Source organism: Elaeis guineensis, chromosome 4, assembly GCF_000442705.2.
Source record: "Elaeis guineensis isolate ETL-2024a chromosome 4, EG11, whole genome shotgun sequence".
NCBI classification, from domain to species: Eukaryota; Viridiplantae; Streptophyta; class Magnoliopsida; order Arecales; family Arecaceae; genus Elaeis; species Elaeis guineensis.
This window is the reverse complement of record NC_025996.2, coordinates 24,605,116-24,628,317: the sequence shown is the minus strand read 5'-3', so window position 1 is coordinate 24,628,317 and position 23,202 is coordinate 24,605,116. Positions and strand designations below refer to the sequence as shown.

The window sequence follows — 23,202 nt, the reverse complement described above, 5'->3', positions numbered from 1 at the left end:
GCATCCATCCCATTCAAGATAGCTAGATGATTTTCCATGTGGTTTCCAACGTGTCCCGTGAATTTCTTTGCATATCTTCCACGTTTTTCAAGTATTTTCTTCTTCTTTCGGAGCAAAAATATTTTCTTTTTCTTGTCTATTCCTTTTTCACTCAGTGTAGTTTCATTCGCTAAAATTTTCATGCATTTTGCCTTCAGGCTATTCCTCAAAAGGTGAGTGTTGATATGTGTTCCGTATCGTTTGCTTTACAGGTGGTGTACAGTGTCATCTAACCAATTATAGCAACACAGCACAATTTAGAATGAACTCACGTGCCCGCACATCTCTCATGCGAGCCACTCCAGGAGAATCAGACAAAATCTTATTCGAAAAAGATGAAATTAGAAATACATGTAATCACCTTTCGAGATACTGTTGATACAACTTTCACTGCTTACTAAAGATTGACCACCAAAGTTTCAAAACGAAATACCAATAGAAAGCTTGAAAAGTCCGCATGTGCTAAGTTACCTAAGATTTGATATACAACTTTCAAACTAGGAATCAGCCTTAGAATAGTCTTGACCCAGCAGAAAATCAAAAAAGAAATTACTAAGAAAGCTCATCCGCTTATTTCAGTCGACTCTTTCATGCATGTCAAAACCATAACTATGACCAACTTGCATAGGATAGATGCAACAAAAATAGGAGTTTCAGGAAAATGCATGAATTAATCAGACTGGTGTGGTATATAAATACTGACTTTGTGGTAATCTCACGTTGTTTTTTTTTTTTTTGGGTAGACAATCTCACAATGTTTACAGTGGAGAAAACAAGCAATTGAATTTCTGGTTCTCCAAAGACGCAAAATATGTATAGAGCTAATGGATTAACTCCCCACTCCGACGACAAACCTAAAATAGAGGCACACAGATAGGTTTTGCACAGAAATTTAATATCTACATGAAAATTCCTCTGATTTTACAACACAAATTCACTGTTTTAACCGTCCAAGAAGCAAACAGATCAGCTCCCATCTTGAGCAAACGCGCAAAAGGAACCACTGGGGTGCCCTTTTGCTTATTACCTTCTTCGTCCAGTCTTGGATTCAAAATGGTGAGCCTTTCTCTTCTTCTTACGAATTACCACTGTTGGGCCACCACCCTCTTTAAATGGCATGCCTAGGAGAGCAAGCAATCTGTGACCCTCATTATCTGTTTTTGCTGTGGTTGTTATGCAGACGTCCATTCCCCTCTGCCTACCAAGGGCTTCATACCTGATCTCAGGAAACACACTCTGATCCCGCAAGCCGATGCTAAAATTCCCGTGCCCATCAAAACTGTTAGGGTTGGCACCTTGGAAATCCCTGGTCCTAGGGAGCCCCAGGTTTATGAGCCGATCCAGAAAGGAATACATTACCTACATGATGCAAAGTTTATATAATGTAGTAAATGTGAGTGTTATATTTAGTCCAAATAATAAAAACTGGTATACCTCAAGCAAAAAATTATAGCTAAGTGCCAAAACAGGAAAATAAAGGAGGAAAGGAAGAAAGAAAAAGGAATATTGTGGATGCAAGAGGCGTAAAACTAGTTTAAGGTATATCACTGATGTATAGGGTCAAAGTTTGTTAAACATCAAAAGCAAACAATTTGTTAGAATCATATACCATGTAAAATAATTTTTGTCATTTTGATTATCCACTAAATAAAGTTATTCATCATCCATGAGCATATCATGCTTTGGGGGCAATGGTTTTACAATGTAATAGATTTTGACTTAAATTGTTCTCTTTAAGCATGTCCTACTGGTACTGTTAATTTTTGAATTATTTGAAAAGTCAAACATTTTTGGACACTTGCAAACTATCTGGTGCTTTGAAATGCTCAATTTTGGCATACTATGATGATCTCAAGTTCTAGCATCTTATCTGCACTTTTTTAAAACTTTTATCAAATTTTTTCTAATCATGACATCTCAACTGAAAGGGTGAGAGCAAGTATATAATTTTATTAGCTCTATTAGAAATGGCAATTTTAGCCGACCAGTTGGGTACCCGATCCGACCAACCCAAATTGGATGGATTTTACTGGACTAGATTAGAATCGGGGTGGGTATGAGTTCTAGACAAAAATATCTGAAATGAGTTTGAGCCGAGTATGGATAATGGTATGCTCCGCCCAAACCCGACCTAATACAACCTTAATTTATATCTCCCTTCAAAATTATAATTATTTTATAATGCTTATATATACCTGATCCAATCCAATCCTCTTATCTATCTAACCCAATCTGACCTACATCTCTACTTGACCTAACCCGAAGCAAGTATAGGGTAGATATATGGGTATGGGATTTTTAAGTGCAGGGCGGCTACAAATATTGGCCAACCCAACCCATCCCCAATCTATTGCCATCCCTTGGCTTTATACACACACCCTGCAGCACATGCTTTGCTCATTAGCATGAATTCCTACTAGGAGAATTTTGGCTTTATGCCCTAACTAGAATGTGCATGAGCAATGTATCATGATAATCCAGAAGCTTCTCATTAAGCAACACAGGGAAGTCCTTCATTGCCTTAAGGTGTACAACCTCCACCTAAAAGCTGAAACAGCAAAAGATCCATCTCCCCTCAAACATATAAAATCTTAATGGGTTCCAAACCAAAGAGCAAAGTAGACACAAAGAAAGTCAAATTGAAGCAATAGAGAATAAAAACAACAGCTAACAGATATTTCATAGGCCGAACAAATAGGAAAGGATTTGAGCACCACAAACAAACAAAAAGAAAAGGGTCAAGAAATACATCACTAGCCTTTAAAATGGTGCAATTTCCCACTGTAACTTTGCAGGATGAAAATAGGCAGATGGAAGCTTAGAAAAGAGTGTGAACAAACAAAAATACAATGTTTTAAAAAACTGTTGGTGGCCAGAGGCAGCCAGGGTTAGGCACTAGGCAGATGCCCAGAGATCAAGGCAGACACCACCTCATCTCCACACCACACCACCACCACCACCACCAGCACCCCCACACCCCCCCCTTCCCAAACCACCCAAAAAAAATAAAAAAAACAAAGCCACACACGCACACACACAAAAGAAAGAAAGAAAGGAAACAGAAAACTCACAGATATAAGGAAACATCTAAGGAAATAATTATAATCCAGAAATTGAAACACAGCACATCAAATAACATGTGGTAAGCTAATAGAAAGTGCCAACTTGGCAACGTTCAACACTAAATTGTAAATCAATCTCGTCCTCAATGCTCAAACATGATGTAAAATACTAAGCAAAGTGCCTAGGCTTATGCTATGCAGCTGCACCTAGAGAGGTGCATAGGCCACAAATGCAGCGATTCCATAACACATCATAAGACATCAAGAGAACTTAGGTCCAGGAAATGAATATTGGCATCTCATAGAAACAAAAGCTCCTTAAAAAGCAAAAACAAATTACTAAACTACTTTAGAACAGATTTAAAAGAGAGTATAAACTGCCCTTTTATGTCTAAACATAAATTTTAGCACATACAAGTAAATCAAATGGGAATAAATTTACCAGGTGGTAGTCCACAGAATAAGCAATGCTAGCTCGAACACAAAATTGACTAAAACAGACAGCACGAAGAATAAAATGAAACATCATATTGAAATGACAATGAGAAAAAGACAGATCCTATAGTGATATGGTACTAAATGACTGGCAAACACTTCAAAAGTTATATTCATTGGCTGAAGAAGAACTTAATCATGCTCATATCTTCCTGGTTCTCTCTTAGCTAGCTCATGAACATGCCCCATCACCACTAGATAACTTTTAAAGCTTCACTCAAAAATTGCATTATGGCTAGCCTTAATGCTGGACCTATTAGTGGTTGCAAGGCATCAACGATCATCTTTAGTCATCTTGCAGGCAAACACCTTATCCACCTTATATCCAATCAGATGTATTATTGCAACGCACCTTGTTCTATGCATATAGTGTTGTCCCAATAACAGAACACATGAAACTCCTGCTAAAAACCTATGTATTTTTTGTTTGCCATATCAAAAAATATATCTGCATAGCTATCACAGAATACAAAAATGAGCATTTAAACTTGGGCACCTGATAAGATGGTGCATTTACTCCAGCACTCTCCATCAAGTACCAAAATTTTATCTTTGATACTTACAATATAAACAGGTACTTGTTTTCATTATTGTTGCTTTCCAACATTTTGATTACAAGATTATGTTATGGAAGTGATATTAAATCAAAAAATTAATGTATAATAGAATAAGATACTCAGATAGATTACATAATGCACTTCCACCACCATAGTAATGACCAGCAAAAGAGTTCTGAACTGATGTTGCTTCACACTTATCATACTTCATATGAAATTCCTCATGCTAAATTTCCATCAACATGTAATGTTTATTATGAATAATAATTATATATTGTTTACTTTCTTCTGATAATGCCCTGTTAATCTTTAACTTCTATAATGCATCTGCTTATCTGGTGCGTTTGGAACTTCAGTCTTTATAAAGAAGTGTACACGTCATGTTGGGAAAGTGTCATGTTGAGTTATTTAAATCTAAAAAGTGTTGTAAACGCACATATTCATGTTACGAAGCTAGCTTCCTTAAAAAAAGTTCTTCAGCCAACCCTCCGGGTTAGCTTATATATGCTGGGAAATGCGTTACAACAAAATACCTTCTATTAACAATGGTGATATTCACCTTTATGATCAAGCTAAAGGTGTTCCAAATTGTCAATTCCAGTAAAAGCTTGAAGAAAGTCAATACATGATTTCAAATAATCCCTTTAACTTTGCTTCATTGTACAATAGTAACACAAGCCTCCTTCATGTGCATATCTACTCCATTTTTATGGCATTTGAACAAACTGTTCCCTAAACAACTAAAAAATCATGACTTTCTAAATGCCAATTAAAGTTTATATACTGCTCTCTCCACACATTACATATTACAGAACTAACAACCATAACAAAAGTTCAACTTTGCCACTGATTCTATAATATATACAACAACATAACACAATACTGATAGCGGCAAAATGCGTTTCTATAATTAAGCTAAATACTGCTCGTGAATCCTCCGTTTCCATCTAGAACTTGAAGCAAGACTGAACACATAAGTCCAGATTAAACATATTATTTTTCATATCAATAGCGACAAAAACCTCCGCTAAGTGCACAGTTACCTTATTTCATGGTATCCAAACAATTTATGTTCTAAACAACTGCAGAATCCCGACTTTCCACTTAAATATAAAGTTTACAAATAGGTTGACCGAGAGCTCACTTACATTACCACGAAGGGTGACCGCAATACCAACAGTAGCACCCTCTCGGAGCTTGAAAGAAGCAATGGACTTCTTCGCCCTCGTCTTCACTGGTCTCTGCCCCGTTATCAGCGCCAAATCCTTCATCGTTGCCTCCAAACCCTTGGAGTTCTGCTCGGCATCTCCCATCCCACAATTCACCACTATCTTCTCTATCTTCGGAACCTATCACAACATCCCTCCCCAGCCCAATACATAAATAAAAATCGCACCTTTGCTCCAAACATCCACAAAAACCAAGCGAAATTGATGGAGAAAATAGAGAGAAGAGGGCAAGAAGAGAGAACCTCGTGGGTGTTCTTGTAGTTGAACTCCTCTTTGAGGCGGGGGACGACCTTCTCGAGATAGGCGGACTTAAGCCGGTTCACCTTCTCGGCCTCCGACCGGTCCACGAGAACGATGCCCGTCGACGACGTCGTCTGAGGTGGTGGAGGAGTGGCGGCGACGGCGGCCCGCACCGTTGGCGGCCGTGCCTGGGAGCTCAGACGGACGCCGGGTCGGGGAACTCCCACGAGAACCCGGTTCGTGGAGTGAGCCGAAAACAACCGGGGGTGGACCGGGTGGGAGGACGGGAGCGGCAGGCGTATCGCGGAGGTCGCGGCGGCCATCGAGGACCGCCCAGCTCTGGCGCAGCGGGCGGATAGGAAGAAGATGATAACGAGGGTTGGGTTGCAGTCACTTTTTGGTTGATTTTTGGATAATGCTCGGCCCACTAGGGTATTAACGCTACGGGACAAAAACAAATTTGGAATAGCAGTTTGGATAATTGAATACAAAATTGTATGAATTCCGTAGTCAGACTATTTAGTTTTATCTTTAATTTTTTTTTTTCATTTTAAGATTGTATTGGTCTAACCATCAATCTCATAAAATTTTAGATCCAACATCCAATCAAATCTTAAATAATTTTTTTTTTATTTTTTGGTAGTAGCCTTTAAGTAGGAATTTACATGTGGATATTTTATGGGAAAAAAATGAGGAGGTATATTCTTTATAAAGTGTTTATCATATATAAGTTTTGAAAAAGTGAGTTTTATATAAAATAGCTACAAAATTTTTATAAAATTTTTCTTTTGAAGTTATAAAATATCTTTTCATTGAAGTATGAATGAGCCAAGGATTCAGTTTTGTTAGGGTAGATCCTCGTCGACTACCTGTACTTCGCTGATCCGGCTACTATGACTCAATCCGACTCCGACTAACGGATTCTGCTCTGAGCGACCTTCCATCAATTAATATTGATGAGATATGGCAGACTAGAGGCATGACCGACCAACGAACTTAACTAAATTAGTGCTTTACCGACTCGATTCGATACACGGTCTACGCACGCCCCCAAGTTAGATGATGGCATTCGGCACGTGACTGACTACATATTCAGTGCCCTACCAACTGACTTGATGGATGATTGAGAAGCACCACTCATTCGAAATTATTGGCCTGCTATCGAATCCATAGGTGTGGGTGTCAGCCGAGCAACTGAATATCAAGCATGGCTACCATACTATCTCATTGGATCACATCAATCCTGTCACCTAAGAGCCATATCTTTCACCGCCAGCTGTGTGCTATGACAAGAAACCACGAAGTCATTAATTACGCCCACGAGCTTATTAATTGCACCCTACGTGCGATAAGATGCATCGCCATAGCTACCTACGCACCGAACGAATGGCACGCCTGCCATCAGAGCCAGCAGGACCGCCTGTACTACTCGGTATGGACAAGAAATTCGAAGTGGGCTTACTCTCTCTACTGACCATAATCTCTCTATAAATAAAGATAAGCGAGGATCCCTCTAGGTATGCAACACTAGCTCCACATTAAGACTTTGCTTCTCCTTCCATTGAGTTCCATCCATGACTTGAGCATCGGAGGGTCCTCGCTGAAGCCACCTCCAGCGAGACTTGCCTTGCAAGTCCTGCACCCCGACTTCCCGATGTTCCAACGGACCTTGGTCACTCTGATGTTGGGTGGAGATCATCGTCAACTCATATATCCAGTTCTCGCTCTCGTCTTTGACTGTCTCGCTGTGCCCTTTCTCCGATGGACGAACTGTTGCTCAGTAGAACAACCCAAAAGGAAGGATGAATTGAATTTTTCAAAACTTAAGCAAATAATATGCTGTTTTAAAAAACTAATGAAATAATGATGAGTGCAGAAATAGGATATATAAAAATATAAGTGCAAGGGGAATAAGAGAGAAAAACACAATCACAAATACAATCGATATATAGTGGTTCGATGTCTCTTGCACCTACGTTCACTCTTCAAGATCCACTTGAAAGTTTCACTATAGTCATTTTAAGATTACAGTCGGATAGTTTTCTAGACTCATTATACAAAACCTAGTTAGTTTTATATTGGATCACTAATTACAACCAACAAACAAGCCAATCCTTGGCTTACACTCAATTCTTAAGTTTGGATGGGCCTATCCCCTAGCTTCAAAATCCTATTGAAGCTAGTTACAATAAGAATAAAAGTAAAAGGATAAATGAAAATAAAAAGCTCCTTTAATGAGCAATAAAGTCGATGAAGCTCTTGACTCTTCTTTTGTAAAGCTTTTGAACAAATGAGCTTATCTTCTTGCTAGAGAGAATCTCTTAATTTAATATTTCAAATAGTTAAAAAGTGAATGCTCTTTTTTTAATATTTTTTGAATTTTTACTCTTAATTTTTACTTTCCTTCTTTGATTCTCTTGTCTTGTCACTTCAAAAAGTTGTTGGAGGCTTTAAACCACTATTCAAACCTAAAAAATCATTTCTAGCCATTGGGATCTGAAAAATAGCTGTTGGAAGTAATTCTGGATCGTTCTGAATTTTCTATAGAACTAGCCATTGGAATTTAAGTCGATTCAAATTAAGATTGAGTCAACTCAACTTAAATCTTGAGTCGACTCAGCTGTGCCTTGAGTCGACTCAACGACCTGTGAGTTTTTTGTCCCCAAAAATCAGCTCTCTATTGGTACCCTGTGGTTTCGACTCGAGCAACTTGAGTCGACTCGACTTCTTATCTCATCTTTGAGTCGACTTACGTTAGACTCAAGTCAACTTGAGAATGTGCCAAAATACTTTTGCATGTCATTCTGGTTGAGTCGACTCGGGACCATCTTGAGTCGACTCGAAGTGCTCTCCACTGAATTTTTTTGTGATATTTTTCAATTTGAATTCCTCTTCAATTTCAACCTTCAAATATCTTCCTCCAACCTTATTTGAGTTGTGCAATGCCATTCAAAAACTTTAGATTCCTCCTTTTTATTCTCAAATGCATTTTGAGCTTTTTCTTTTGATACTCTATAATTTTTTCTGAAACATGATCTTAAAGAGCTTATTAGTTCAAATATATACTCAAACATTTTGTTATTCATCACAACAATCCTTGAGGTCAACAATCTTCCTCTTTTTGATGATGACAAAACTTGTGATTACATGAGCAATTGGCAAGACATATGCATAATTTTTAAGAAATATACTTGAGTCAATAAAGATATAGGCTTTTCATAAGTTTTGGCTTTGCTCCCCCTTAGTGTGTGCCCATATTTACTTCAAGCTCAATACTCATTCATTGATTGTGCTATATGTGCAAAGTTCTTTATTCATATAGTTGAACATGAGATATCGGCACATACACATGATATACATTAAGGCTCATTGCTATACTTATATGTTAGGGCTGAAATTTATATTCATAAGACACATAGATGTATTCATAAAGTACATGATAAAGCAAATAATGCTAACAATGCTCATACGCTCATACATTATGCGTTCATGCAAACAATGCTCATACGCTCATATATTGTGTTCATACATTCTTTGCATACATGCTAACATTACTCATACATTCTTTTCTATTACATCTTTTTGCTCATATGTTCTTTTCTACTCCCCCTTTTTGTCATCAATCAAGAGGGCAATGTATAAGCAAGGTAGAATCCCATAACATAGCAAGAATAAGGAAGAGTAAAAGTATAGCATTGTATTCATCAAAATGAATGTGCTAGATCATAGCACACCAAAATATAATGTGAGGTAAGTCGGTCAATAATACCAAGATACACACTAAGTAGGTGCACATCAAAATAAATAGGTACACACTAATACTAAGATAAATCATATATAAATCCACAAGACAGATAAATACAACCATACGTCCAAAAGAAAACCCGATACAGCATATGATTAAATAAATTTCTCCTAAGCCACTAATCCTCATCAAAAGGAATCTCTAGGGTCTCGGATGAGGAAGCGCAAGATGATGAAGGTCCAGCTCTCCAGCTCCTAGTTCTGCCCAATGGACTAACCTTTGGAGATGTGAAAATCCGACTTCAGCTCTGGTGTATACTCTGAAAGGTGGTCTGCTCTAACTAGCAGACAGTTGGATGGACTACGTAGCAAACTGGAGCTGGATAGGAGGACGTGGTTGAGTAGACACTGGTGGCTGTGGCTGAGCTGATAGTGGAGTAGACGACTGAGGTCGAGCAGGTGGAGGTCGAGGCATGGACTAAGGTTGGGACTGAGTAGGAACAGAATGAGCCATGAAAACTCTGACGGCAGTATCTGCTGCAGCTGCTGTTGGTATTGCACTCAGAGCAGGTCTCTCAAATTTTTCAATCAGACTACCCATGGCTCCAAGTGTAGACATAATGTTCTACTGCTAGGACTGTCCAAGTCCACTGATAGCCCCAAGTATCTCAGTGCCAGTCTGTCCGAATCCTCTAATAGCAATAAATATCTCAGTACTCCTGGACTCAAAACTCTTTCTGAGTCATGCAATCTCTCCTGCCACATCAAAAACATCAGTTGATGCCTCTATCCTCAACTCTTGCTACTCTAAGGTGGTGAGCCTATCTACCATACATCTCATCTCAGCCTGAATACTCTCGACCTTCTCAGATAATCCTGCTATCTGGGCATTGAGTCTGATCGAGATAAGATCAGCCAACCTCTCTAGTGTGGTAGAGTCAGTAATTGCTGACTGAGGTCTGGATGCAGTAGGGGATCTAGCTCGTGGTGTGGCTGGTGAAGGGAGATCAGACGCAGCTCTAGATGATGAAGGATAATTAGATGGACTCTAGAGGCAATGAGTGTAGATAGCTCTCCTGTCTTCTCTATCCTGGGCTCTCTTCTCTCTTGATCTGACTCATTTCTCACCCATCTCCTACCTCAACATGAAAGTGCATACAAGTCAGCGCATTTTCATCATAAACATCAAAATGAGATAAATTCTTAAATCCTTCATTTTCTAATAAAATTTCTACTATCTCAAATACTTTGATCAATGCCATCCCATAGGGTAGACAAACCTTATTCTTGGTTGCTGCCTCTCTAATCTGATGCATCATAAGTCTAGAAAGGTTTAGAGGTATCCCCTGAATAATGTGATACATGACACATAACTCCTTCTCTGACACAAAGTCATGCTTTCCTAATTTCAAAATAAAATCCCTCCAATAATGTGATGCAGCACTCGCATCTCTACAAAAAGTGTGGGGATTTTTATGTCACCAATAACATCCTCTCTACCAACAATAATCCTTCTTGTCAGACACTATCTCGGGGACAGCTCCTTCTAGGGGCAAACCAAAGACTCCCACCAGGCTTTTTTCAGAAACATTGAATTGAACCCCCTTCACGATAGTGGTTACCTCAGTTGCTCTCTCCTCAGATTTGCATAAAATTTTCCAATCAACTTCGGGTACATTGAGATATTTAAGCAGCAAAAATTCTTCCACCCCATTCTGTCAAGCCACGGACCAATTGAGAAATGGTATTTCTTAAAGAATGTAAAATCTACTCTCCTTGCCATTGCAATGGCCCTTGTTGCCATTCTCTCGGATGGAGAGGCAACGGCCCTAGTTGGTGTTCTCTCGGATGGAGAGGGATGTGGAGGAGGGAAGACTCTATATCTTGTTCCTCAAACCGATTTGGCTCAAAAACTTTCGATGGATCAGTGGGTTGGGGCGATTTGGTCACTTCAGATGAGAAATCCAGTCGAGCCTTCTTCCTTCGCTTCCACTATTCAGCGCTCCGACTCGAGAGAGGTCTCCATCCCATGTACCTTGTTCGTACCATTTCTCTCAAATCTACGAAGGATCAAGGATTGATTGGGGGATAGAGGGCTAGAATTGTGAGGAGAACTGTAGAGAGGGGCTTTAGAGAAAGGCATTGGGTTTCCAAATGATTTTGGTATGATGCGAAGAGTCATGGGCTCGTTTAAAAGCTTATGTCCCCATCAGTTGAGTTGACTCAAGATTTTGTTTGAGTCAACTCAAGTGTGAGTCAACTCAAGTTCATTTTTGAGTCGACTCAAGCATGAGTCTGAAATTTTTTACAGTTTTAAAAAAATTCAATACATAAAAAGTATTAGGAGATTCTTAATGACATCAATCATGGTTATGCACATAAAATTGATTATTTTAGATTTGATTCAACTTGTTTTGAGATTTAGAGAATAAAATTTATTTTGATTGATAGCAAATCCTTAAATCTCTTCTAATGATGCTAAATTTTTCTTCACTAAAGAGTTTGGTGAATATATCAGTAAGTTATTTATTAGTACAAATAAATTTAAGCATCACATTATTATTTTGTACATAATTTCTTATGAAATGATGTCTTATTTCAATGTATTTAAACTTTGAGTATTGAATTAAATTTTTAGTTAAATTAATTACACTGATGTTATCACATCTTATTGAAATCTTATTAAGTTTGATGCCAAAATCTTCAAGTTATTGTTTGATCCATAAGATTTGAGTATAACAACTTTCTGCAGCAATATACTAGGCCTCGATCGTAGATGGTACTACAGAATTTTATTTCTTGCTAAACCATGAGATCAAATTAACTTCTAAAAATTGACAGATACCACTTATGCTTTTTCTATCCAATTTGCATCCACAAAATAGCATCCGAATATCCAATTAATTCAAATGAAGATAATCTATCATACTATAAACCTACATTAAATGTGTCAGACAAGTATCTAAAAATTCTTTTAATTTTGATAAATAAGATTTTCTATGATCTGATTGATATCTAGCACACATACAAACACTAAACATAATATCTGGTCTACTTGTGGTAAGATAAAGTAATAATCTAATCATATCTCTATACAATTTAGCATCTACCTTCTTATCCTTTTCATCTTTGTCAAGCTCACACGAGGGGCTCAAGGGTGTGTCAATGGATCTTGAAGTCTCCATCCCAAACTTCTTAAGTATTTTTTTGTGTACTTTATTTGGTTGATGAAGATCTCCTCTTTACTTTGCTTGATTTGAAGTTCGAAAAAGAAGTTTAGCTCTCCCATCATGCTCATCTCGAACTCACCCTACATAAGCTTGGCAAACTTTTGACAAAGATATTCATTAGTAGAACCAAAGATAATATCATCTACGTAGATTTGTACCACTAACAAGTCATTGTCTTTTCTTTTTAAGAATAATATTTTATTAACATTACCTCTAGTAAATTCATTATCTAATAAAAATTTACTCAATCTTTCATATCATGCACGTGGAGCTTATTTTAATCCATACAAAGTCTTATATAATTTGAAGACATAATTTAAAATATATGATTTTCAAAATTAGGTGATTATTCAACATATACTTCTTCTGCTATGTATCTATTTAAAAATAATTTTTAATATTATTTAATATAATTTAAAATTTATGAAGCATGCAAATGCAAGTAGTAGCTTAATTACCTCTAATCTAGCTACTGAAGCAAAGATTTCATCAAAATCAATATCTTCTTCTTGATTATATCCTTTAGCGACTAGCCTAGCTTTATTTCTAATAATGGTACTATACTCATCTAGTTTATTCCTATACACCATTTTATTCTAATTATAGGATGTTATTAGGTCTATCAATTAGTGTCCATATCTTATTTCTTTCAAATTAGTTTAATTCTTCTTGTATAGTATTTATCCAATAAAGATCATTTTCAGCTTCTTCTATGGTTTTAGGCTCGATTTGTGATACAAAAGCTTAGTAATTATTAATATTTCTAGAAAAGATCAAGTTCTTATCTCTTGTGATGGATCACGATAATTAATCTTTAAGATGTCCATGTGCATACCTCCACTCTTTTGGTAGCACTTCTCTTTATTTGGAGTAGATTCTTCCTCTTTTTTTTTTCATCCTCCTTTGAATCTTCTTCATTGTTTTGTGAAAAATCATCCTTCAACATGAGGCTATCCATCTTCTTATTGAGAATTCTTACATCCTCATCTAAAACATCTTTTTTTCTAAAAATTGTCATAAATTCATCAAATACTACATGGATAGATTCTTCAACAACAAGAGTTTTTTGTTGAAGACTGTATATGCCTTGCTTGATGTAAAGTACCTAAGAAGATATCCTCATCCGATTTGGTATCAAATTTTTTTAATTTTTTTTTCATTGTTTAGTATGAAATATCTACAATCAAAAACATGAAAATAGTTTATGTTTAATTTCTTTTCTTTTCAAAGTTCATACGGTGTTTTCTTTGGAATAGGTCTAATTAATACGTAATTTAAAATATAGCATGTGATATTAATGGCTTCCGCTCAAAAATATTTAGATAAATCACCTTCACATAACATTATGCGTGCCATTCTTGTAACGTGTGATTTTTTTTTTCTACCACTCTATTTTGTTGAGGTATCCTAGATGCAGAAAAAATATGATCAATTCTTTTTTTATTAAAAAATTTTTAAAATATTGATTTTCAAATTCAATGCTATGATCACTACGAATGCCTATAATAGATGTATTCTTTTCATTTGAAACTTTTTAATAAAATTTTGTAAAAGCTTTAAATGCTACATCTTTTTATGCTAAAAATATTATCCAAGTAAATCTCGAAAAATCATTTACAATCACAACCCATATTTCTTGTCTCCTAAACTTGTGGTCCTAGTAGATCCAAATAAATCCATATGAAGCAATTCTAGAGGTCTAGATATTGAAATCATGCTTTTAGATTTAAAAGAATTCTTAGTTTGTTTTTCTAATTGACAAGCATCACAAATCCGATCCTTTTCAAAATTTAATTTTGGTAGGCCTTTGACAAGATTTTTCTTAATGAGTTTTGAAAGTAAATGCATGCTAGCATGATCTAATCTATGATGTCACAACCAACTAGTCTCACTAACCTTAGCTTCCATTGCTACAAGACATTGATCATTCTTCATGTGTAGATCATCCAGACACCATATAGACTTGTCATGTCTATATCCAATGAACATGAAGCCATTATCATTGGGACTACATACTATGCATATTAGAGACTTAAAAGTTACTTCAAATCTTTTATCACAAAATTAGCTAATATTAAGTAAGTTATTTTCAATCCATCAACTAATAAAATATTTTGAATAAGAGTGGAAGGAGTGATATGAATGTTACCAACATCAATGATATGCCCTTTTCTATTATCTTCAAATGTAACCACTCCTCCATCTTTAGGTTCAAATGGGACAAATTGAGATTTGTCACCCATCATGTACCTTGAACAGCCACTATTAAGATACCAAAGCCTTTTCTTTTCCCAGACTGCAAGACACTCCTCCTCTTGATGAGCCATCAAGCAAAAGTTGGCAATTTCTTGTGCTTTTTCATCGAAGCTAGAGTCCCCACTATCGCTCCACTGTGCCATCATTGCCTTCTTCTTGACCTTCTTGCTTGATTTTTTAGAAGAGGACATTCTATTTTGAAGTGATCGGACTTCTTGCATTCAAAGCATATGAGAAGTTTTTGTCTTTCTCCTTCTCTCTATCCTTGCTTAATTCTCCTTTAAATGATTTCTCTTAAAATTTTGCTTCTTTCTTTTCATAAATCTTTTGAACTTCTTTACCGTTAGTGCCAAGTCATCTTCTTCTCTTCTTCTTTATTGGATTCTTCACTATCATCATCCTTGGAGGTTATAATCTTGAGAGCTATCGTCTTCTTCTTTTTGGTTTCCTCCTCCACATTTTGCCTCATGGTTAACTCATGAGTTATTAAAGACCCAAGGAGTTCTTCTAATAGTAGCTTGTTCAGATCCTTGGTTTCTTGAATCATGGTGACCTTCGCTTCCCAAGCTTTCAAAAGTGGCCTAAGAATTTTATGAACAAGCTTACTATTAGAATAAGATTTTCCTAAGCTTTTCAAACCATTAATAATATCAGTGAATGTAGTAAACATATTAGTAATAGATTCATTTGATTTCATTTTAAACAATTCATATCTATGAACAAGCATATTAATCTTTGACTCTTTGACTTGATTGGTACCCTCATGGATAACCTCCAACCTATCTCAAATCTCCTTAGTAGAAATGCAAGTAAAAATTCTATTGAATTCGTTAGCATCTAATGCACAATATAGAATATTCATAGCTTTTGCATTCAATTCAATTAATTTCATATTATGCTCATCCCAATCCTCTTCGGCTTGAAAATATTATTACCATCTACTTTTATTATGGGTGTGTGTGGACCTTTGACTATAACTCTCCAAAGTTGATAGTCAAGTACTTGAATATAAATATGCATGGTGCTTTCCAATATGTGTAGTTTGTTCTATTGAACAAAGATGGACGGTTCGTCGATTATCCTTTAATAAGAGATGTACTTATTTGGGTTGTCATTTGATATTAACTCTTGATTGTTAAATCAAATGCAAGTGAGTATCAACTCTGATACCACTTGTTGCCTAGTAGAATAACCCAAGAGGGGGGGTGAATTGAGTTTTTCAAAATTTAAGCAAGTAATATGCTATTTTGAAAAACTAGTGAAATAATGATGAGTGTAGAAATAGGATATACAGAAATATAAGTGTAAGAAAAATAAGAGAGAAGAATATAATCACAAACACAACCGATGTATAGTGGTTCGGTGCCCCTTGCACCTACGTCCACTCTCCAAGATCCACTTGAAAATTTACCATAATCTTTCAAAGATTATAATAGGATAGTTTTCTAGGCTCACTATCTAAAATCTACTTGATTTTATACCGGATCATCAACCACAATCAACAAACAAGCCAACCCTTGACTACACTCCAATTCTTAGGCTTGGATGGACCTATTCCCTAGCTTCAAAACCTATTAAAGCTAGTTACAATAAGAACAAAAGTAGAAGAACAAATGAAAACAAAAAGCTCCTTTAATGAGTAATAAAGTCGATAAAGTACTTGACTCTTCTTTTGTGAAATCTTTTGAATAGATGAGCTTGTCTTCTTGCTAGAAAAAATCTCTTGATTTGATGTTTCAAGTGATAGAAAAGTGAATGCTCTCTTTTTAATACTTTTTAGACTTTTACTTTAGATTTTTGCTTTCTTTCTTTGATTCTCTTATCTTGTCATTTCAAAAATTGTTGGAGTCTTTAAACCACTGTTTGGATCCTCAAAAGTCATTTCTAGCAGTTGGAATCCGAAAATAGTCGTTGGAAGTATTTCTGGACCATTTTAATTTTCTGCAGAATTAGCTGTTGGAACTTGAGTCGACTCAGATTGAGCTTGAGTGGACTCACTTGAGTCTTAAGTCGACTCAATGACCTGTGAGTCTTTTGTCCAAAAATCAAATTTCTGTTGGCACTTGTGCTTTGACTTAAGCAACTTGAGTCGACTTGACTCCTCAGCTCGTCTTTGAGTTGACTCACATCAGACTTGAGTCGATTTGAGAATGTACCAAAATACTTTTGCGTGCCATTTCAGTTGAGTTGACTCGAAACCATCTTGAGTCGACTTGATGTGCCCTCCACTGAATTTTTTTGTGATGTTTTTCATTTTGAATTCCTCTTCAATTCCAACCTTCAAATATCTTCCTCCAGCTTTGTTTGAGATGTGCAATGCCCTTCAAAAGCTTTAGATTCCTTTTTTTTATTCTCAAATGCATTATTGAGCTTTTTCTTTTGATACTCTATAATTTTTTTTGAAACATAATCTTAAGAAGCTTATTAGTTCAAATATATACTCAAACATTTTGTTATTCATCAAAATCAATCCTTAGGATCAACACGAACTCCCCTCATCGATTTTCTACCACATGGTAGTCAGGCACAGCTCTTCGGCTTCAGGCCGACTACCCCATCAGAGATAGGCCACAACAACTTGGTGCGTCAGGTAAGGGAGGGAGATACACCTCTGCGAATAGCGATGGTCAAGATAAGAGTGCAAAACACCTCCGCCAGCTCGGATCAACGTTCATCACAGTGTGGTGCGCCTTTGATGACCATTGGAGAGCCCAGCGTTTCATGGTCGGTGGTGATAGTAGACCACTTGCAATTTGCTGCCCTGATGCAGCAAGTTAAGACATTGATCGAGGCTGTCTATGGACTCCAGCAGACTCAGTAGCTACGATCGAAGGAGTCGGCACCGCAGGACGTGCCCTCTCGGCATAGTTGCCAGTCCCATTCTCCGACCTACCACTCGACTCGACATTCCCATCAGACAAGTCCCCAACCTATTCGACGGTCGCCACGTCCAGATTTCTGGCATGCTCCACATGCTGACCCCAGCGACCGTCGGTCTTCTTCCCCTCGACGAGCTCCACATAAGGGGAAGAGACCTCAGTTACTGTCCAGTTCTTTTTCTTCTGGGGAAGGTTCTATCCTAGATACTCCAAGCATCTTGATGAGTCTCAACGATGGTTGGATGAGTACAATCGAAAGCTAAAAGAGCTCGATCGTCATCTGGATCAGCTCCAGATGAACAATCAGGATTCCACTGGCAAGGTTGGCATCAGCTCTCATCTGCCTTTCTCTCAATGAATCCTCGATAAACCGATTTCAATTCGATTCAAGATACCGTAGATACGTAGATAGAGCCATACAATGGCTCCACCGACCGCTCGATCACCTCAAGAGCTACAAAGCTCTCATGCTCCTCCAGGGGATGATATGATCACGATGTTGTCGTTAGGAACCGTGCTTATCAAATTAATTTCGACTTCAATAAAAATTAAAAATACGTAGAAAGTATCGAGTCGGATCGAATCTACAGAGAAGATAAGATTTTAATTTGAAATCTTCGATTTTATAAAATAAAATAAATTTTTTAAAAAGTAATTTAAGTCGAAAAATAAAAATTAAAAATATAAAAAATAAATTCAGTACTAAAATCTACTATTTAGATCCTAGCTTCTACTTGCAATAAAAATAAATAATAAAAATTTAAAGTATATAAAATAAATTGACACTAAGATCTACTAACTAGATCCTAGCATCTATTTGCGATAAAAATAAAAGACAAGAATTTAAAGTGTAAGAAAATAAATTTTGTATTAATTAAAATTTAAAATTTAATTATAAAAAATTTAAAAAAATAATAAAATAAAATAAAACTGTAACAAAGATCTGAAATTGATCAACACAGTCTCATCGAAAAATGATTGACGTCCTCTCTTTCTTCTTTCATACTCCGTAGAGCGAACCAATTTCTTTTCTTCTTCTCTTTGGATCTGATCTTCGAGATGGTGTAGACGTAAAGATAGCATGAAATAAAACTCATTTCTAAGCACCTCTTTCTTAGAAGCCTTCTCCGCAATCTAAAACTATGTTTACTGTCCCCTCTCTATGCCTTTTTCACTCTTTGATGCTTTCTCTTATATGTCTGGATCTTTTTTTTATAGACATTAGAGGCCTCCAAAGTCTTAACTATGTTCAATCTCTTTCTCTCTCACGAATTTCTTATTTTTTTAGGATTTAAAAACTTACAGCTTCTTGCTCGTCGCGTATTAAGCATCTGTTCCGCGTTATTTCCGTGGGCGCACCACAAGTCTCAGTCCTTTCTCGTTTAAACCGCACCATGCATGAAAACCTACGTCTACCTGCTTGTTGTGAGGACCCAGGCCTATTCAAATCTCACACGCCAAATCCCACGCACCCAGGCTTCTCCTCTCAGCCTCCAAAAATTCAAACATAAAAAGCCCGTGGGTCCCTCCTCGTTACAACCCCCCTCCCTCTCCTCTCTCTCTCTCTCTTAAGAGCCATAGGTTCCCCCAAACAGCTTGATCCACTTCTTCTCTCTCTCTCTCTCTCTTTTATTTTTTTATTCATAAAATCTCTATCAGATGTCAATGAATTATTGTATATCATACGTCTGACAATCTGAATTTGAAATGAACTTCATCTACACATGTTGAAGAACCGTTTGCTTATTGATTTATGATTAAATCTTCATAATTAATTATATTTAAAAAATATATAAAATATCAAATTCAAAATAATAAAAATTAAATATCAAAGATTTTAATACTTTTTATGGTATATTTGATATACTGATCACACCCCCAACTTGAACTTTACTCATCTTCAAGTAAAAAAAGATTTAGAATTAAGTACTGTTTAACTTAGAGTTTCGAATTTTATCAAGTAATTTTAAAAATACTACTGATGTTCAGTAGAGCGTAAGTGAGATATATCATTGGGGTATTAATACTAATCAATGTGGGAGTTAAGCTAAGAATACTAAATCTTTTTTAACTTTCTCTAAATTACTCTTACTTTATCTTCAAATCATTGACCTTCATATGGACAAGTATATTGTTACTTCTATCCTTCATTTATTATACAAAAAAAAATATCTTCACATTATCCATTTTTTGATGTAAACCACAACGCTTACTTAGGTGAAGGGGCCCAGTTACTCAGTAAGAGATCAATGTTTAGACTTTTTTTTTAACGTTGTACTGCTATTGAATGTCTTAACCCCTTAAGCTTTCTGTTTGACCCATGTAGTGAGTTTTCAGCCAATGACTTCCCAACCAGATGCTTTAGGACATTAGGTATAGAATATCCTTGGACTTACTTGCTCGAATCAAACAGGCTATGAGTTAAAACTAGCTTTATAACAAAATTTCTTTATCCTTCATACCTTTTGACCGAAACTCAATGCTTGCTTAGAAAGAGGCCCGATTACTCAGCATGAAGTATTTAAAATTTTTTTATTTTTTATATATATATATGAAGAAATATATAGTTATCCTACACAAGTCCATAGAAAGTAAACTTTTCTTTGATGCTGGTAGAAAAATTTAAAATACTCAAAAAAACTGTTTAAGTTCTAAACTTAACTTTTTATTAGATTTTCTTAATACTTGATTCCTCGATATCTCACAAACTCTCTAATCTGTATATTATTTTTTTTAAAATACTTGATTTAATTCGATGCTTAAGTGTAATTAGGTGCTTAAATGTTAAATACTAACTTATTTGAGGACTTTAAAAAAAAATTATTATTCTCCCCCTAACTTAATCGACATTGTTCTCAATGAAGTAAGAAAAATAAAGGGTGTATACAAAGAGAAAGAAAAAAGAAAGTTAAATACTAACTTACTTGAGGACTTTAAAAAAAAAATTATTATTCTTCTCCCAATTTAATCGATATTGTTCTCAATGGAGTAAGAAAAATAAAGGATGTATACAAAGAGGAAGAAAAAGAAAAGATGTCACATGATCCAGAAGTTTTTCAAAATTGATTCTCCCTCCAACTTAACTAATATTATCTTCAAATCCCTACAAAAGACATTCAGCAAGACTCGGTTAACCTAAACAAGTGCAAAAGATATTAAAAAAGCAAAAGCTGGGTTGTTTCGCAGAAAGCGCTAAGTTTATCATCTTCAGTCAGACCATGCTGATTCTTTCACCTACTCTGTGTCGAATATTGGATTGATAAATTTCAATGATTTTAGATTGCCAATCTCAGAAAGATGGCCTACAATAAATTTTAATATTTTGTTGCCAATCTTCAAAAAATAGTTCACATCCTTGTTCTTAATTTTAGGAAGATAATTTACAAACCCATTCACAAATCTTTATTTGTTAAGAATTTTTCTATTTGTTCTTCTAAAATACTCATGAATTGAGTTTTTGGGTTAGGAGTTGAGTTTGAAGCAATGGGTGCTGGAAGAGTGTCACTTGATTTTAAACATATGTACTCAGATGTGATCAAGGATGCTTTCAATTCTGGAGGAGGTGATGATTCTAGAGTAGAAGAACTGGCTTCTAGAACTTAAAAAAATAGACTCTTGGTTTATATATTTCGGATAACTCATTCATTCTCTTCTTTTTTTTGTCTTTCTCATTCAAATTGAAATCAGCATCAGTATCAGTATCAATTCTTCTATGAGATTAGTCTCAGTACTAACCTCTTCTTTTAAATTCACATTTTGGCTAGTATCAGTACTAGCCTTACTCACCTGATCTTGATATGGATTCTTAAAATTCTATCACTTTTAAACTCAGAGATTACATTGTCATTTTTAAATTGAGAATTTTTAGGTGAGACATTGGATTGATGACTAGATCCAGGTGGTTGGTGGATGGTGGGTCATTTTTGAAATTCGATATTGGTTGGCTCGATAATTGACCTAGTTCTCTTCTCACAGAAGACTCAGCTAATGATCTATTTGTGCTTCTAGCTGGTGAGAGATTGCTGTTGGATCATAATCATTGTTGAAGTTGGTTGAATCTATCATTGGCTAGATTAGTCTGTTGAGGAGGTGGGTATGAAAGTTGATTATAATAAGATGGCTGGGTAGGTGATTAAGCTGACCTCTATTATAGACATAGTTTTGATATTGGAGCCTATTTTGAAGATTTTGCATAGGAGAAATTTAGATTTGAGCCTGAGTCTGTTGGGGTCTTCAAGAAAAATTAGGATGGTTCCTCCAATTTTATTATATGTATTTAAGAATGGGTCATTGACAGGATTGGAGTAACTTGAGCAGCTTGAACTTGCTCTTGAATGAAAAGTGAAAACTGTGCAGCATGGGATATTCACTCACATGATGGGTCGGGCTACACAGATAAAATAATTCTCCTGATGATTGGAAGGTGGTGTGTATTGCGTAAGAGATTGTTGACTAGAGCTAAGAATTTATCTATAAGAAGGTCGACTTTATCTAATTTTTGGGCTATCACGTTCAAATCGACCTTATGACTAGAGTCTGAATGTTTAATCTCATAGAATGATGGAATTATAGGTGGAAGGAATAAAATATTTCTTCATCTACCTAGGTGTTTTCAGGATTTTCAGCCATTTGATTATCAGGTTTAACATGAATCAGCCGTTCAATTTCAGAATTGAGTTCAACTAGGTTAGAAAAAAATTCTACCGTATATGTACCAGTGCAAATTCTAATATGTGTGGTTCATTTTTTTTTAAGAAGAGGAGAAAGAAAGAAAAGAAAGAGAAAGAGAGATGAGAGAGATTCTAAAGGCAAGAACCTTAAGAAAGCTCTAGACCTAAAGACGAAAGATGAGAAGAATTAGTTGTGGTTAAGTATTAATTACAATCAAGTTAGTAAATAATTAAACCTAGACACCTATGGGTTTCTTAGACCTAACGGTTCAATATAAAGTGGCTTAGCCTATATGCAAGTTGGATCTGTTCTTACTTCCTTTAACTAGCCAGGTAAGAGGTGGGGTCGTGGGGTTCCTTCCGTTGCTTGCCTTAGACACCAATTAAATTAGCCAGATAAGCTAACAGAATCAATTAAATAACTATGAGTCTACTTAGGCTGAGCTTTTATAACCTCTTGCCTTAGACACCAGTTTCAAGGATGAGTCCAAACTTACTTTGCACTTGACTTCACCACAATACTCAAACTGAACTCAATTGATCCTAAGAGCCAACGTCTACTAAATTTTAATTAGGCTTGGGTTAATATGGAATGCTGGTTGGTTATTTTTGGACTAAGAAGAGTGATGAAATCTCCATCTTATCTTGTTATAAGTGTTGTCTTTAAGTTGATTTGAGATGAATATGCACAATCAATTTCAAACAAGAGTTCTATGCAACTAAATTAGATGCATGAAACTAATCAAACTTAAAAACTTATCTTATTTTCAATGATCACCAAAAGTAAATCTAAGATGATGA

The 23,202-nt window shown here is 36.0% G+C and overlaps 1 protein-coding gene across 1 annotated transcript; it reads right to left on the bottom strand.

Annotated features, from left to right (window-relative positions):
* Positions 1-824: 824 nt before the first annotated feature.
* Positions 825-6,033, bottom strand: LOC105043313 (uncharacterized). The gene is made up of 3 exons (XM_010920812.3): positions 5,625-6,033; positions 5,302-5,502; positions 825-1,398 (listed from the first exon to the last, which is right to left on the bottom strand). Exons 1-3 carry the CDS (start codon positions 5,943-5,945, stop codon positions 1,063-1,065), a joined length of 858 nt encoding a protein of 285 aa, XP_010919114.1. The 5' UTR covers positions 5,946-6,033; the 3' UTR covers positions 825-1,062.
* Positions 6,034-23,202: the final 17,169 nt, after the last annotated feature.

Excerpts from the sequence above, each read along its gene's own strand:
- LOC105043313 (XM_010920812.3), bottom strand. The coding sequence starts at position 5,945 with ATGGCCGCCGCGACCTCCGCGATACGCCTGCCGCTCCCGTCCTCCCAC. Across the intron at positions 5,503-5,624 it reads ACTACAAGAACACCCACGAG|GTTCCGAAGATAGAGAAGAT; the intron begins GTTCTCTCTTCT and ends ATGTTGTGATAG. Across the intron at positions 1,399-5,301 it reads CGGTCACCCTTCGTGGTAAT|GTAATGTATTCCTTTCTGGA; the intron begins GTAAGTGAGCTC and ends TGCATCATGTAG.